At 44.0% G+C, this 16,699-nt stretch overlaps 1 protein-coding gene across 1 annotated transcript in view; it reads left to right on the forward strand.

The window, feature by feature from the left end:
* Window positions 1-16,699, forward strand: part of ZnT86D (solute carrier family 30 member 7) — a 117,703-nt gene that overhangs the window by 574 nt on the left and 100,430 nt on the right. The window contains exon 2 of the mRNA XM_050167862.3: window positions 6,020-6,121. Within this exon, the coding sequence (XP_050023819.2) occupies window positions 6,020-6,121 (102 nt within the window). The remainder of the gene's footprint in view (window positions 1-6,019; window positions 6,122-16,699) is intronic.

The following is a 16,699-nucleotide window of genomic DNA, read 5'->3' on the forward strand; positions in this document are numbered from 1 at the left end:
AATTAGCGCAACAAACGACGCACACACCTGAACGGAAGACGAAGGCAAGCGCTACCTTACGAATGTTTGATAGCGGGAAGGGTAAAAGAACCCTTCCCGCTATTAAAGTAGCGCTTGTCACCATCTCCTCTTCCCATGTATGTGTCCTTTGTTGCGCTAGTTAGTTCCCCTTCTCAGGTGTGCAAGACGAACTAGACCAACAGCTAATCCTTCTTGAGGTTCTACCACGAAGGAACATCGCGCTTATCGTCGCGATGAATTCTGGGGATGTTCTCTCGCGAGATTGTGCTCAAAGTGCGCCGCCCGACCCGGCGACTCCTTGCGAATGATGTGCTGCAAAGCGAGGCTCGCAATCTCGGTGGTTTTCGATTGCAGCACGTGAAAATGCAAAGATGCTAAGGAGCAGGGGTATCCTGACACACACATGATGGTAAAAAAAAAAAAAAAAGCGTATGTTTGTACAGATGTGCAAATGCTTAAGTCTGCTTAAGTCCACGCAGTTCCGCGTTCTTTTCTTTTTTGCGGCAGTAGCGGGCCCATTGTTATTCTGTGCCCGTTTAAGAAATCACCCAGAAACGTAGCTTTTTTTTTTTGTCTGTCTAAAGCTGGTTAAACTAAAATATTAATTGAAGAACACAGCTGTTTGCATGCTATCAGTGCTCAGTCAAACAATTTATTCATTTTAAGGGAGCAGCGTCAAAATTAAGGCAGAATAAAAGACGCATACAGAGTGACAATACCGCCTTTCAATGTGACAAAATTTATTAACAGACAGAACTTTATATAGGTCACGTGCCATTGCATTGCCATTGCGCACAATTTCCCAAAACGTGAAGAAAATGAGTAATCAGCGAAGTGCGTACTGTGCTTAAACTATCGGAGATCCAAAGGTGCAAGTTCAATATATACAAAAAAGAAACTGATGGCTGACGCATAATCAGTGTCATTCTTTCTCACAAAGAAAGCCTACAGAAAGTCTCGTAACATTAGATCCCAATTTTAGTGCCAAGGGTCCTGAAATTAGCGGGACAATTCTGACTTTTGAGTTAATGACCTGATTTCCGACTCGACCCAGTTGGGACAGCCAAATGTCCCAACTTTCCACGTTTTCTATTTTTCTACTGAATAAATAAACCAGTTTGAATAGCAGTGCAAGAATAGCAGAAGGGACAGAAGAGAGAACAGAGTGCTAACTTCCAACAGTTTATTGTCTTTTCAGAAAGCATAGCAAGTTTTATAGCCACACATTAGCGCACCCGCATGGTTGGTGTGCTATCTCTGCTATCCTTGCGCTGTTATTCAAACTTTAAAGCATGTTTTACCAACAAGCCCAATCCTGCACCCTTCTTAAATAAACCAGATTAATTTTTTATAATGCCTGTTGGCTTGGTTGTGCATTGTTCTCTTTTCTTTCCTTTTTTATTGCCATAAACGTAAAGATGGTTGTGTTTTTGTTGTTGTTCTAGCTCTCTTGCAAGCCCTAACCATTCGCAGCACCTCTATCTGTACTGGTAGCCTTGCTGGCCACGAAACTACTGCAACTTGTCGTAAATTATGACATTATTGGGCAGAAGTAGTTTGTGCAACATTTCTGAACTTACAGACTGGCTGCTTCTGGCACTGACAAGGTCAGTTGTCACCAGCTGCAAATTATTCAGACGCTCGAGGGTTGGCAACCCTACCTGCACCCTGTTAAATTGCTGTTTGCACGTGCAGTTCTTCAAGCAAAAAGTGGATTTATTAGACCCAATGTTTTGGACCATCCAGCTCCTCCTTTTTGGTTGGAGTCGCTTTTAAATTCCTAAATAATTGTTCCAACCAGACTGGTAATACTGGCGAAATATTTAACTTCCAGCTGTCAAACACAGAGTCGGCAGTGGCATTGAGTTAAACATGAGCCAATGCCAACGTGCCGAGTTTACTATTATGCTTAGAATTAGTGAGAGCACCCAACTGTTCCATTTATGCACGGGCATAAAGGTGTTTAGAAATGTCAAAGCAAGGGTCCTAAGCACCATCTGAAAGCAAAGTGCTTGCACCCATTTCCACACTTCTTAAACCTTTTTTTTTTTTTTTTGCAAGCTTTACTCAGCAGTGTGTGTCATGAGGCACGACACAACCACACTTGCAAAGAAGCACGGTAATTCTGCGCCCGTTTAGATACCACCCAGAAACAGCTTTATTTGTTTCTCTAAAGCTGGTTAAACTGAAATATTTATTGATGAACACAGCTGTTTGCATGCAAGGTCTGTTCTTTAAGCAAATGATAAAATGCTTTTTCATTTGACTTGCCAGTAGGTACAGTTATTTGCGTGATAAAGCTTTTTTTATGCTTTCTTGATTGAAGAGGCTTGAGTCAAGGAGGGTGTCGTATGGGGGGAGGCACACCAAACAGTAAAACAAGTCACTTTGTATTAGTGTATCACCCTGTACAATACTGAAAAATCCACTCTTGCCTTGAAACAACGCTTGACAAGGCAGAGAAAATGAAAATGTTGACAGGTGGTGGCATCACCTTGAAGTTTACGCACCAGCTTGCCATATGACACGGATTTCGACGCTTTGTGTTCGAGCCTAGTTAACGTTGTATATGTAAAGGTGGACTACGTTGCATTCTAAAAAAGCCATAGATTGAACTTGGTTCGTTTCAAGGACTCCTACTTCGCCCATGTACGAGAAAACACTTTGGAATCCATAACATAACGATGATGTACTGGCAATAGGGCGTTGGCTTTAAATTCAAATAATTTTAAGTTTGGTCTTCATATTTTTTTATAGCATTCCACCACTCACCAAAAAATTAACAAAGACTGAGATTTGAAAGAGTATGTTACCAGTGTAATGTACTCTAATGTAATGATTTAGTGTTCATCTTTAGCATCCCTTTAAAGGACCAACTGCAACAAAATTTCACTCTGGCTGAATTGGTTATAAATGAGTAGTATATGCTATTGATGTAGTGTATACTAATGGAGCAATCTTGGCAAAGCTGCAAGACTGATATTGTCTTCTTATTAGAGGCGTTCTTAGAGCACCTAAGCAGACCGCAAAAATTGGCACGACCACGCTGGAATTGGAGTCATTGGACATTTCCCATCTTTCCCTGTTTGTGCCATGTGAGGTGCGTGCATTTCCGACCAAGCTTTCTTCAGAGGAAAAGGGCAACCGACCGACCGACGCCATCGGTCACATGACCCCATTGTTTCCCTGATGCTGGATTGGTGGAAACCATGAACAATGACAACGCAGGCATAAAAAGCAGATCCAGATGGCCGGGAAAGGAGGAGGAGGAGGACGCTCGGGAACAGTGTGAGACTCGGACATGCTAAGACGCTACCATAGTGTGATCCGATGGTTGGAGCTGTTTTGTAAATCTCAACCATGTACTTTTTTTTCTATATATTCCTTTTTCTTCATTCTCTTAAACGTCGCTCGGAAGCTTTTCTCCCGGCACTTGGCACGGCACCATCCATGGAAACTTCGTTGGCCGCACGGGCCCCCGACTTCACAACAGTGATAGGCAATGGTGAGATTGACCTCATGGAACTTGGGACTTGCTGACCTCACAACAACCCAGTGGTGAATGCACATAAGTCTCAGCATGTCGCTTCCGAGAGTTGTCAGCGTGCCACAGCCAGCCACGGGGGCCGCATAATCTCAAAGGTTATGCTGAGAAGCTGCATATTCTAGATCATGCGTCACTTCAGGTGTGCAATAATGATGGCCTTTCTTTTTTTAGTTTTAGTATTGAAAACAGCTATTTTTGTCAGCTTTCCATGAGGCTTCTGATCATATTTCGTGTGCAATATTTTGCACGAAACCTCCTCTGTATCTCTCTATTTAAAATTTGGCTTTTTTACGTGGCCTAAAATTTTGTTGCAGTGTGCATTTAATCTCGCGAGACCCGAAGACAGCTGAAAGGCGTAATAACTTTTCAAGTCTGTCCAAGTCTGTATGTTATGGATGTGAAAAGCCACTTTTTCTTTAAACTTTCAACGGTTAGAAGATGAATAAAACAATATATCTATGTATGTGGACAAGTTAGCACTCTCCTCATGTAGTCGTAAAAACTGTTTTTGTGCACATAAAACAGAGATGAAGGTGCAACAGTGTGCATGCTGTTCCCATGTTGATGCTGCAACCTGAATTTTAACGTCATGGGTAGAGGCTTGGGCATGTTATGGTAATTCATGGCAAAACGAGCACAGTGCAAAAGATGAGGACACAGATAAAGACATGGTGCTTTTTCGTGTCATGTTGCAGTATTTGAAACATACTTCACACATGATTTTTTGTCATCTCTGATGACGGTCTGGATCAAACTAGTGCGCATTTTGTCAAAAGTTGAAGGTCGGAGTAGGATCAAACCACTTACGTACAGTTCTACATGCACCTGACCTTGTCTGGAACAAGTATTTTATGCAGTCGCTTCCGAGTTAATTTTGAAAAGCGCCAAAGGCAACATGCAAGTAATCTACAAAAGGTGTCGGTAGGTTAAAGGGACACGAAAGAGTGACACAAGGTTAGTTTTGTCATGTGAAGCATTTTTCGCAATGCTCAATTTACGCATATTTGACGGAAAGAGGTTGGTTGCCAGTGGAAAAGATGAAAAACAGCTTTTTCTTCCCTTTTCGGATTGTGTGCCCAAACAGCTGTGCCTCTATAGGTTTGTTTGACTAAGAAAAGGTGCACCGCACCCGAACTGAAAAGGTCCAGGCGGTGCCAGTTGTGGTGAGCTGTGCTGCACTCACTCACTGCAAGGCTCAAGGGTGCAGTGCACTGTTAGTAGGTGCAGAGGAACTTGGTTGAATCGAATGAACCTTACGTTGGCGTGATAACATGGTTCTCAAAAGTACTCTCGCATGATTGGGTCACTCTTGCCCAAAAAAGATTGTCAAAACTCACTAGGTTGAGCCTTTGATTCCTTAAGAATGCTGTGTAATCAGTAATAATAAGTTACTATGTAATAAGCTATTACGTATTCCGGAGCAGACACTCTCCACATCTCATGACAGCACCAGAAACTACTACAGGAACTGCTGCAAAACTTTTTTTGTTGTTGTTGCTGCCTTTTATGGCTTGCGAAAGCTCCTTCCATGGTCAGATTAATTTTTTTTTGTATTCACATAAGTATAATTTGCCAATGCAGGTTAACCTAATATTTTTCTTTATTTTCTCTTTAAAAACTAACAGCAACCAAATTTTGTAGTTGTAAAAAAAGTCTGCTTTCAGGCAGTACTGATCTACAGCAGTGTCTGTGCACAATCGTACAGTTGAAATACAGTGAATGCGTCGCGAAAAGCCTGCTGAAGCCTACTGCTTTTGACACTGAAACTGAAAAAAAAAAAAGACAAAAGAGAAATCACCATTACTGCTCGTCGGAAATTATCTGTGATGCAGTGTTGAGAAAGAGCAGGGGTTCTCGGTGTGAACTCCCAGGCGGGATGACTTGCTCAAAATTTCAGATTGGATCTTGCGTCATATGTGCTAACCGCTGGATGCACGCATCGTCTAATAAAGGGCTGACATAATAGTTCTGCGGAAACCCACAAGGTGGAGAGAAGCAATTAACAAAGGGAAAATCAGACATCCACCCGTTCGTAGCAAATGCTACAAAAGCTGTTTAAAGCTGTTGATAACAAAGTTATACAATTACCAGCTCTGTAATTTTGCCAAGATTGCTTTATTACTATATATACTACTAAACTTTTACCAGTTCAGCCAAACTGACATTGCATTGCAGTTGGCCTTTAACGCCACAGTGCCAAACTTTTAGTAGGGAGAGTTTTGTACCTCATAGTTTCAGTTGCCAATTGCTCGGCAAACCAATTAAAGCATAAATTACTATACTTATTGAGTTTAATGTAATCTCCATGTCCAGAAATAAGGCGATGAAGTTGGCCTAAAACTGTGTTTGGGCTTTGTGGGGTTCACTTCGAGTCCAGCTGTTTCGATCTGGCACAGACAGGCCTTTCTCCTGCCTGTCACGTATTTTCTCATTGTGCGGTTCTCTTTGCAGGTTAATCTTCTCGGACACTGCATCACGGAATCTCTTTTTGTTCCTCATCCTCAACTTGTCCTTTGCATTTGTCGAACTCTTGTACGGAGTATGGACCAACAGGTGAGTCTATCACTTCCTCACCGATAGCTAATGACCTGTCTGCTACTTACTGAATATACTGAATAGAATAGAAGATGGTTTTACCTTGGTGTGTTCAGTAGCTATGATGCTTTGCTGCTAAACTTGGTTCTGAGTTTTATTTCGTGCGGCAGTGCAATATTCTGACTGAGGCAAAATTAATAAAACACTCGCATGCCATACCTAGCTCTTACATTAAGGAACCCCAGGTAGTCAAAATTAACGTAATGCTCAGTACAGCATCTCTTGTGGCCCATGTGTTGGTTCGGGACATTGAAACCTTTTCTGCCTTAAATAATTTGCTATAATGCTTGTTTCTAAGCACCAGTGTTGGTATCAGTTGCCAGGAGGGGGATACTACATTGTACTCCTTCCCTGGAAAAATATAAACAAGGACTGCACTTCTTTCTGGGTAGAAGTGCTACATTTCATAGATGGATGCAGTGAAAGCTGTTTCAAAGAAAAAAGAGTTTGCTCTATCGTTGTTAACCACGCCCCTTAGCAACGCCGTTGTCGAGCGCATGTTCTCGCACACGAACCTCGTGAAGTCGCACCATCAAAACAGAATGAAGAGTCCTATGTTGAGCAGCATCCTGCACTTACATTATGGCCTAAAGTTTCTAGGTGTTTGCTGCCGGGACTTTCAGCCGACAGTAACAATGTTGTAGCTCTTCAACTCTAAAAACATGCATGGTGCAGAAGCGGGTGCAGAGGATTTTCTTGACGAGTCGGACACTTGCAATAATGACTGTATGTAGTTGAACCATGAAATCAAACATTCGTTGGGGGAGTCAACAAGTAACATTATTCATGTATCGGCAAACATGCAATGAACAGGGTGCAGACTACCCTGGGGACAAGGGTAAAAAGTAAATGAGTGCTTTCATTCATTCTTGCAGATATTTTTGTGGTACAAAATAATTCAAGTTATTTGTTCACCTTCCCTTCATATTTGTGTGACTTTTTGATGCTACTGTATAATTAAGCTATCTTCAAGAATGAGAAAATTTAATGTCCACTTCCTTTTGGCTTCTTTGCGAAAGTTGTGCCGCTTTTTGGGGGCTTCTTTTGAGAGGATTATTTGCTTGTTTGCTTGGCAGCATCTGGCAACTCTGGGACAAAGGTAAAATGATGCAGTGTAATGTAAACAATCACAAGGGCATTTATTGCATTTTTCATACATCAACGCCAGCTAGCAAATGACTACCAATAGAACATCCCGATGAGCACTATTGATTCGAGTAATTCCAACTGACCTTAACATGATATCGAGCAAATATGTTCGCCTCATGCAGGACACCAATGTCTAGTTGTTCATGTGCACAGTCACACAAATGGTGGCGCGTTGAAACGACCGTGTTCGTCCATCCCGGTGTCCTGCTTCGAAGTCTTTCTCGGATGGTTCCACAAAGCGTGCTGGCCAGCGTGCAAGGCATCTGCACACTGCCGACCCCAAGCCAAAGAGGAATAGGCTACTACCTTTTGCACCCAAGTAACCCCGCTGTTAGGGGGGCATTAGCAGCGCCATCTCTCCTTCTATTCTGCAACTACACCGCAATGCTTAGCTATGCAGAGTAGCCTAACTACAGGCGAGGCAAGAGCCATGCGGGAAGAACAGCAGGGCACACGTGAGAGTCAAGCGTCCCCACACTTTAATCCATCGTGTCCATTCAATTCACTTCATAGGTCACTGTAGTTCAGTGCTAAAGATCTGTGCTTGTACAGAATGGGTGCAGCATGTCCTGTATAAGGCCTGCACGACCTCTCATGTGAGTGCACAGAATAGCTGTGAGCTCAGTTCTGCGCGCAAAGCTTGTGTTATGTAAAATAAGTGATGAAGTGCAGATGCTGCCATGTTGCTTTTGTGAAATGAGTACAATTGTGAAGTGGCAGCAAGGTGCAGAATCCAGCTATACTTTATTTCATACTATATAGCGGGCAATGTTATGAAGGCTAGAGAGACTTCTGTCACTGCTTGCATTTGCAAACAAAAAATAGTCCACTAAATATGAAAGAAAGATATGTAGATATGGCATTGCATAGTTTGATGTTACATTGTGTCACACTTTTATGTCGCAAAATATGCTGCAATTATTACATGGAAAGTGTCACAGATCTGAACCTATTTACTACCTATTGAACGTAGTGACACGTTTCTACGACAAATAGCCATAGTCCATCATGTGCACTTGTGACCAAAGCATAGTATGCCTCATACCTGAAGAACAAATGTGCACAAATAATATGTGATTTGACATATAACCTTACATCAACCAGCTGTGCTTGTAATATTGTTATGTCAAAGCACAATAGTAATGCTATTTACAGGGTGTATTTACAAGGGTAGCAAGCACTGGTGTACTTACAAGGGTAGCAAGCACTGGTTAACATGGAAGGCAGCCAACATCCAGCAAACCACCTCGTCATCAGCAGATCAACAGTGGCCACTTATGGGTAGGTCCCACTAAATCCAAGGTCAACATCGTCTTCTAGTAGCACGTAGCATGACCTCCAGCAGCAGAAGCACCAGCCCGACGCCACTAAAGACCTACAGCAGAGCAATGGTGATAACGCTTGAGTCTCTAAATGTGGATGGTGTCGCTGGACAACGGAACAAAAGAGGTAGTGGGACTGGCAGACACAGCCTCATACGTGATGTCAGTCACTTGTAGAAAAACACGGTATGGGCCCATGTAGCGAGGAAAGAGGTTTTCGGAATTGTCCACACGTTGGGAGGAGTACCAAAGCAGCACGAGGGCACCCAGAGCAAAACATTTGTTGCGGTGTCGCTGGTCATAAAGGCACTTCCGATTGCCTTGGAAATCACCAGATATCAGCATCATCAGCCTGGCTATGCCCACTGCAGGGCAAAGGCCTCTCCCATACTTCTCCAACTACCCCGGTCATGTGCTAATTGTGTCCATGTTGTCCCTGCAAACTTCTTAATCTCATCAGTCCACCTCACTTTCTGCCGCCCCCTGCTATGTTTCCATTCTCTTGGAATCCAGTCTGTAACCCTTAATGACCACCAGTTATCTTGCTTCCTCATTACATGCCTTGCTCATGTCCATTTATTTTTCTTGATTTCAACTAAGATGTCATCGACTTGCGTTTGTTCCCTCACCCAATCTGCTCTCTTCTTATCCCTTAACGTTACACCCATCATTCTTCTTTCCATAGCTTGTTGCGTCATCCTCAATTTAAGTAGAACCCTTTTTGTAAGCCTCCAGGTTTCTGCTGTCCTGTAGGTGAGTACTGGTAAGACACAGCTGTTACACACTTTTCTCTTGAGGGATAATGGCAACCTGCTCTTCATGATCTGAGAATGCCTGCCAAACGCACCCCAACCCATTCTTATTCTGATTATTTCAGTCTCATGATCCGGATCTGCGGTCACTACCTGCCCTAAGTTGATGTATTCCCTTACCACTTCCAGTGTCTCGCTACCTATCGTTAACTGTTGTTCTCTTCCGAGACTGTTAAACATTACTTTAGTTTTCTGCAGATTAATGTTTAGACCCACCCTTCTGCTTTGCCTGTCCAGGTCAGTGAGCATGCATTGCAATTGGTCCCCTGAGTTACTAAGCAAGGCAGTATTATCAGCGAATCACAAGTTACTAAGGTATTCTCCATTAACTCTTATCCTGAATTCTTCCCAATCCAGGTCTCTCAATACCTCCACTAAACCCGCTGTGAATAGCATTGGAGAGATCGTATCTCCCTGCCTGACGCCCTTCTTTATTGGGATTTTGTTGCTTTCTTTATGGAGGACTACGGTGGCTGTGGGGCTGCTATAGATATGTTTCAGTATTTTTACATACGGCTCGTCTACACCCTGATTCCGTAATGCCTGCATCACTGCTGAGGTTTTGACTGAATCAAGTGCTTTCTCGTAATCAATGAAAGCTATATATAAGGATTGGTTATATACTGCACATTTCTCTATCACCTAATTGATAGTGTGAATATGGTCTATTGTTCAGTAGCCTTTACGAATCCTGCCTGGCCCTTTGGTTGACAGAAGTCTAAAGTGTTCCTGATTCTATTTGCGATTACCTTAGTAAATACTTTGTAGATAACGGATAGTAAGCTGATCGGTCTATAATTTTCAAGTCTTTGGCGTCCCCTTTCGTATGGATATGATTATATTGGCGTTCTTCCAAGATTCCGGTACACTCGAGGTCATGAGCCATTGCGTATACTGGGTGGCCAGTTGTTCTAGAACAATCTGCTCACCATCCTTCAATAAATCTGCTGTAGCCTGATCCTTTTTCTTGATTTCAACTAAGATGTCATTAATGCGCGTTTGTTTCCTCATCCAATCTGCTCTTTTCTTATCCCTTAATGTTACACCTATCATTCTTCTTTCCATAGCTCGTTGTGTCGTCCTCAATTTAAGTAGAACCCTTTTCGTAAGCCTCCAGGTTTCTGCCCCGTACGTGAGTACTGGTAAGACACAGTTGTTATAAACTTTTCTCTTGAGGGATAATGGCAACCTGCTGTTCATGATCTCAGAATGCCTGCCAAACGCACCCCAGCCCATTCTTATTCTTCTGATTATTTCACTCTCATGATCCGGATCAGTAGTCACTACCTGTCCTAAGTAGATGTATTCCCTTACCACTTCCAGTGCCTCGCTACCTATCGTAAACTGCTGTTCCCTTCTGAGACTGTTAAACATTACTTTAGTTTTCTGCAGATTAATTTTTAGTCCCACCCTTCTGCTCTGCCTCTCCAGGTCAGTGAGCATGCATTGCAGTTGGTCCCCTGAGTTACTAAGAAAGGCAATATCATCAGTGAAGCGCAAGTTACTAAGGTATTCTCCATTTACTCTTATCCCCAATTCTTCCCAATCCAGGTCTCTGAATACCTCCTGTAAACATGCTGTGAATAGCATTGGAGAGATCGTATCTCCCTGCCTGACGCCTTTCTTTATAGGGATTTTGTTGCTTTCTTTATGGAGGACTACAGTGGCTGTGGAGCCGCTATAGATATCTTTCAGTATTTTTATGTACGGCTCGTCTACACCCTGATTCCGCAATGCCTCCATGACTGCTGAGGTTTCGACTGAATCAAACGCTTTCTCATAATCAATGAAAGCTATATATAATGGTTGGTTATATTCCGCACATTTCTCTGTCACCTGATTGATAGTGTGAATATGGTCTATTGTTGAGTAGCCTTTACGGAATCCTGCCTGGTCCTTTGGTTGACGGAAGTCTAAGGTGTTCCTGATTATATTTGCAATTACCTTAGTAAATACTTTGTAGGCAACGGACAGTAAGCTGATAGGTCTATAATTTTTCAAGTCTTTGGCGTCCCCTTTCTTATGGATTAGGATTATGTTAGCGTTCTTCCAAGATTCCGGTACGCTCGAGGTCATGAGGCATTGTGTATACAGGGTGGCCAGTTTTTCTAGAACAATCTGCCCACCGTCCTTCAACAAATCTGCTGTTACCTGATCCTCCCCAGCTGCCTTCCCCCTTTGCATAGCTCCCAAGGCTTTCCTTACTACTTCCGGCGTTACTTGTGGGATTTCGAATTCCTCTAGACTATTCTCTCTTCCATTATCGTCGTGGGTGCCACTGGTACTGTATAAATCTCTATAGAACTTCTCAGCCACTTGAACTATCTTATCAATATTAGTAATGATATTGCCGGCTTTGTATCATAATGTATACATCTGATGCTTGCCTAATCCTAGTTTGTTCTTCACTGTTTTTAGGCTTCCTCCGTTCCTGAGAGCATGCTCAATTCTATCTATATTATACTTATGTCAGCTATCTTACGCTTGTTGATTAACTTTGAAAGTTCTGCCAGTTCTATTCAAGCTGTAGGGTTAGAGGCTTTCATACATTGGCATTTCTTTATCAGATCTTTCGTCTCCTGCGATAGCTTACTGGCATTCTGTCTAACGGAGTTACCACCGACTTCTATTGCACACTCCTTAATGATGTCCATAAGATTGTCGTTCATATCTTCAACACTAAGGTCGTCTTCCTGAGTTAAGGCCGAATGCCTGTTCTGTAGCTTGATGTGGAATTCCTCCATTTTTGCTCTTACCGCTAACTCATTGATCGGCATATGTACCAGTTTCTTCTGTTCCCTCCTCAAGTCTAGGCTAATTCGAGTTCTTACCATCCTATGGTCACTGCAGCGCACCTTGCCGAGGACGTCCACATCTTGTATGATGCCAGGGTCAGCGCAGAGTATAAGTCTATTTCATTTCTAGTCTCGCCATTCGGGCTCCTCCACGTCCACTTTCGGCAGTCCCGCTTGCGAAAGAAGGAATTCATTATCCGCATAATATTCTGTTCTGCAAACAGTACTAATAACTCTCCCCTGATATTCCTAGAGCCTATGCCATATTCCCCCACTGACTTGTCTCCAGCCTGCTTCTTGCCTACCCTGGCATTGAAGTCGCCCATTAGTATTGTTTATTTTGGTTTGACTTTACCCATCGCCGATTCAACATCTTCATAGAAGCTTTTGACTTCCTGGTCGTCATAACTGGATGTAGAGATGTAGACCTGTATGACATTCAATTTGTACCGCTTATTAAGTTTCATAACAAGACCTGCCACCCTCTCGTTAATGCTTTAGAGTTCCTGTGTCTTACCAGCTATATCCTTATTAATCAGCAATCCGACTCCTAGTTCTCGTATCTCCGCTAAGCCCCTGTAGCACAGGACGTGCCTGCTTTTTAGCACTGTATATGCCTCATTTGTCCTCCTAACCTCGCTGAGCCCTATTATATGCCATTTACTGCCCGCTAATTCCTCCAATAGCACTGCTAGACTCGCCTCACTAGATAACGTTCGAGCGTTAAATGTTGCCAGTTTCAGATTCCAATGGCGGCCTGTCTGGACCCAGAGATTCTTAGCACACTCTGCTGCATCACACGTCTGACCGTCGTCGTGGTCAGTTGCTTCGCAGCTGCTGGGTATTGAGGGCCGGGGTTTGAATGTTATATTCATATAGGAGGTTGTGGCCAAGTACTGCCCCAGGGTGGCCAATCCTGCTATGGTGAGGGAGTGCGTTACCGGTTCTGGTCACTGGGATCAGGCCACACTCCAGGCCTGCTTATGCAATTCTATCAACACGCGGATATTTTTTTTTAATCCGGTGGAAAATTGCGCTGCACCGGAATTCGAACCACAGTCCTCTTGCAAGTAAGGCGGATGCTCTACCTCTACACCACCGCTGCAGATCTACTACAGGCTACCTGCCGCCTGTAATCAACCCGGGCAATGGTGTCGCGTGCATATTCACTATTCGAAGTTGCATGGGGTGGAGGAAACAAACCTGTCCAGTGGTGAAGTTGGCCCATGTCAAAACAGGAGGTCAAAGGGAGGCTATCCAACAGTGTCATGACGGGAGAAATTATATACAAATGTCACGTATGGCAGTGCAAGGTCCCAATTGCAGTGGCCAGCCGACACATACTTTGGAAGCATAGTCTGTTAAGGTGCGATACAAGTGAGCCCATTCATCTGGGAATAGTATGACATGGTGATGTTATCTTGTGTGGAGCAGCAGCACAGAGTATCGCTGATGACATTGGACAGGAAGGCACGACCTCGGTCAGTCAGCAGTTGATGTAGGGCACCGTGTACTAAAATTAAATTGCGGAGGAGAAAATTCCCCACGTCTATAGCATAGCTGGTTGCCAGTGCTAGTGTCCCGTTGTGTAATTGGTAGCGACAGCAACCCATTTGTTTCCTGAAGCAGTTGTAGAAAGGGGTCCACAAAGGTCCAAACCTACACGGAAGAAGTGCTCAGGTGAGGTGTCGATTGGTTGAAGATAGCCATCAGGAAGTGTAGATGTTGCAACAGAACTGCTTGTTGGCCTAGTTGGTGCTTGCTTGTCTTATGTGTCTTCCTTTTGTGAGTGTTCAATTGCGGCAAAAAACGTCTTTTAGCAAGTGTAGATGGTTTGTTTCGACTTTGACAGAGCTCACAGCGCTGAAATAGCGCCACACTGAGCATGCTAGGCAAGGCCTATACAAGCGATGGCACACGCGGTCATGTGTTCGAGTAACACCAAGGTGGCCAGCAGTTGGGGCATTGTGAAGCTGAAGAACAGTGGAGCACAAGTGTGAAAGTATAAAAAAGAGGAGGTCAAAACATCAGGGTACATTTTACGCTGAAATAAGGTACCATCCTTCAGGGTGAACATGCGTACAGAGGTGTCACTAGAAGAGGACTCCAAGTGGCTGATTATTTCTCTTAAGTAGGCATCCCAACACTGTTCGTCGGCAGTGTTAAACAACTGGCTCACAGAAGAGACACAATCGAGGGATTCAATGCACAAGGAGTCACAGTCGGCCACAGGGTAGCGGGGCAGTCTGCATCCTTGTGCAGGCTCCCTCTCTTGTATATGACCGTGTAGGTGTACCCTTCCAGGTGCAGTGCCCATCAAGCAAGTCTGCCTGTGGGATCTTTCATAGAGGCAAGCCAACAGAGGGCATGGAAGTCGGAAACTACTGTGAACAGTCGGCCGAATAGATAATGGTGAAATTTTGCAACTACCCATACAAGAGCAATTCATTCATGTTCTGTAATTGAGTAATTTCACTCCAACGCGAACAGCAGCCTGCTGGCATAAGCGGTGACACAGTTCCCTCCACGTTGACAATGGGCCCAAGACAGGGTCTATTCCGTAACCATTTGCATTAGTGCAGACTTCGGTTTTGGCTGGTGGCTCGAAGTAAGCCAAAATGGGAGGCGTTGTGAGGAGTGTGGTTAGTTCCAAGAAAGCTGTGGCTTGTGCAAGACCCCAGCTAAAAGGGGAATCTTGTTCAAGAAGATCTGTGAGTGGTTTTGAAATCACTGCAAAATTCTTCACAAGCCAGCGAAAATAATAGCAGAGCTCCACAAAGTTTCAACATCTTTAGCAGACTTTGGCACAGGGAAGTCTTTCATGGCTCGAGTTTTCTCTGGGTGAGGTTGTATCGCGGCAGCGTCCACAATATCGCCAAGGTTCGTAATATGGCGACAGCCAAAATGGCACTTCAGTGCATTCAGCTGCAGTCCGGCACGGCGGAACACATCAAGAACTGCTGAGAGGCATTCGAGGTGTTTGTCAAATGTAGGCAAAAACACAGTTACGTTGTCAAAATAACACAAGCACTTAAATCCATGAAGCAGACTGTTCATTATTCACTTGACTGTGGCTGGGGCATTACACAGACTGAAAGGCATGACCTTGAACTGGGAAAGCCCATCAGGAGTTGCAAAAGCCATTTTCTCTTGGTCCATGGGGTCCACAGAAATATGACAATATCCAGATCGAAGGTCGATAGAAGAGAAGTAAGTGGCACCACACAGACAATCGAGGGCATTATCAATTTGCAGTAATGGGTAAGCAATTTCCTTCGTAATGTTGTTGAGGTGCCTATAGTCCACACAAAAGTGCCACAATCCATCCTTCTTTTTCACTAAAACAACAGGGGAGGCAGCTCAAGCAACCTGCCCGACACTATTGAGACAGGGTATGTGAAAATCCGAGTTAGACCGTACATCCCAAATCCTCTACAATGCTTTTAAATGCCAGTGATTTGGCCAGTTCACAGAACTGCTGAGGCCATCAGACTTGTGCAAAATGTAGTGCTAACCAACACCTCTCTGAATCATGTCAAAATCATGTCTCCAGTAGAGACACTGTGTGAACTGTGATGGGGAGCACGCCACGTACTCGTGATCCTGACCATCTAGGAAGAAAGAAAAGAAATAGTAACAATCAAAGTAAAAGAGAATACATGTATATCATTCAAGGAGGCATGCAGGCTGCTTTCATACCTGCCCAAAAACAGCTTTGCCGAGGTGGTGCGTCAGGTCAGGGGGCGGCGCCACAATGGCCCCCGGCAGCTGTCCGACCCGCAAGCAGTGAAGTGGCAGTGACTGACGCCATTCCCCCCCCCCCCGGCGGCTGCAGCCAGCGCTGTTCTGCTTCCCCAGCAGAAGGGACCATCGACCTCCAGGCTGGTGGCCTCAAAGGTCTCTTCTTTCGAGATGAGGCCTTCATGTCAAATGCAGTGCTCGCAAGAGCTGATGGACACAACCACCAGCCAGATCGTGCCACCAGCGCCTAAGGAGAGGCGAGATTCTCGTGATCGCTCAAAAAAAGACAAAGCTCGCGTCAAGGCACGTGGAAAAGGCCCGTGAGCTAATCTTAGTCTCACACAGCGCACAAAACACTTTTGTCATAATGGAGACACAAGTGCTACAACGGAATGTTAGAGGACACATTCATAACCTCGACGACATTATAGAACTACTACACAAATACAATCCAAAGTTGCTGTGTGTTCAATATACACATCTGAAACCCACGAAGACAAATTTCCTTCGTAATTACAGCATCTTCTGAAAAGTAGCCATAGTAGCCGACAAGTCTGTAGCTTGCCGACATGTCACCCTTCAGATGCCCCTTGATGCAGTGTCAGTTCGGGCCATTCTTTTTAATAAATTGGTCACTGTATGTTCCACTTATATGCCTCCGAACCATCATCTCAATATAGTGGGACTGTATAAGTATGTACCGACGGTTCGGTTACA

This window comes from Dermacentor andersoni, chromosome 11 (assembly GCF_023375885.2).
Source record: "Dermacentor andersoni chromosome 11, qqDerAnde1_hic_scaffold, whole genome shotgun sequence".
In the NCBI taxonomy this organism is placed as follows: domain Eukaryota; kingdom Metazoa; phylum Arthropoda; class Arachnida; order Ixodida; family Ixodidae; genus Dermacentor; species Dermacentor andersoni.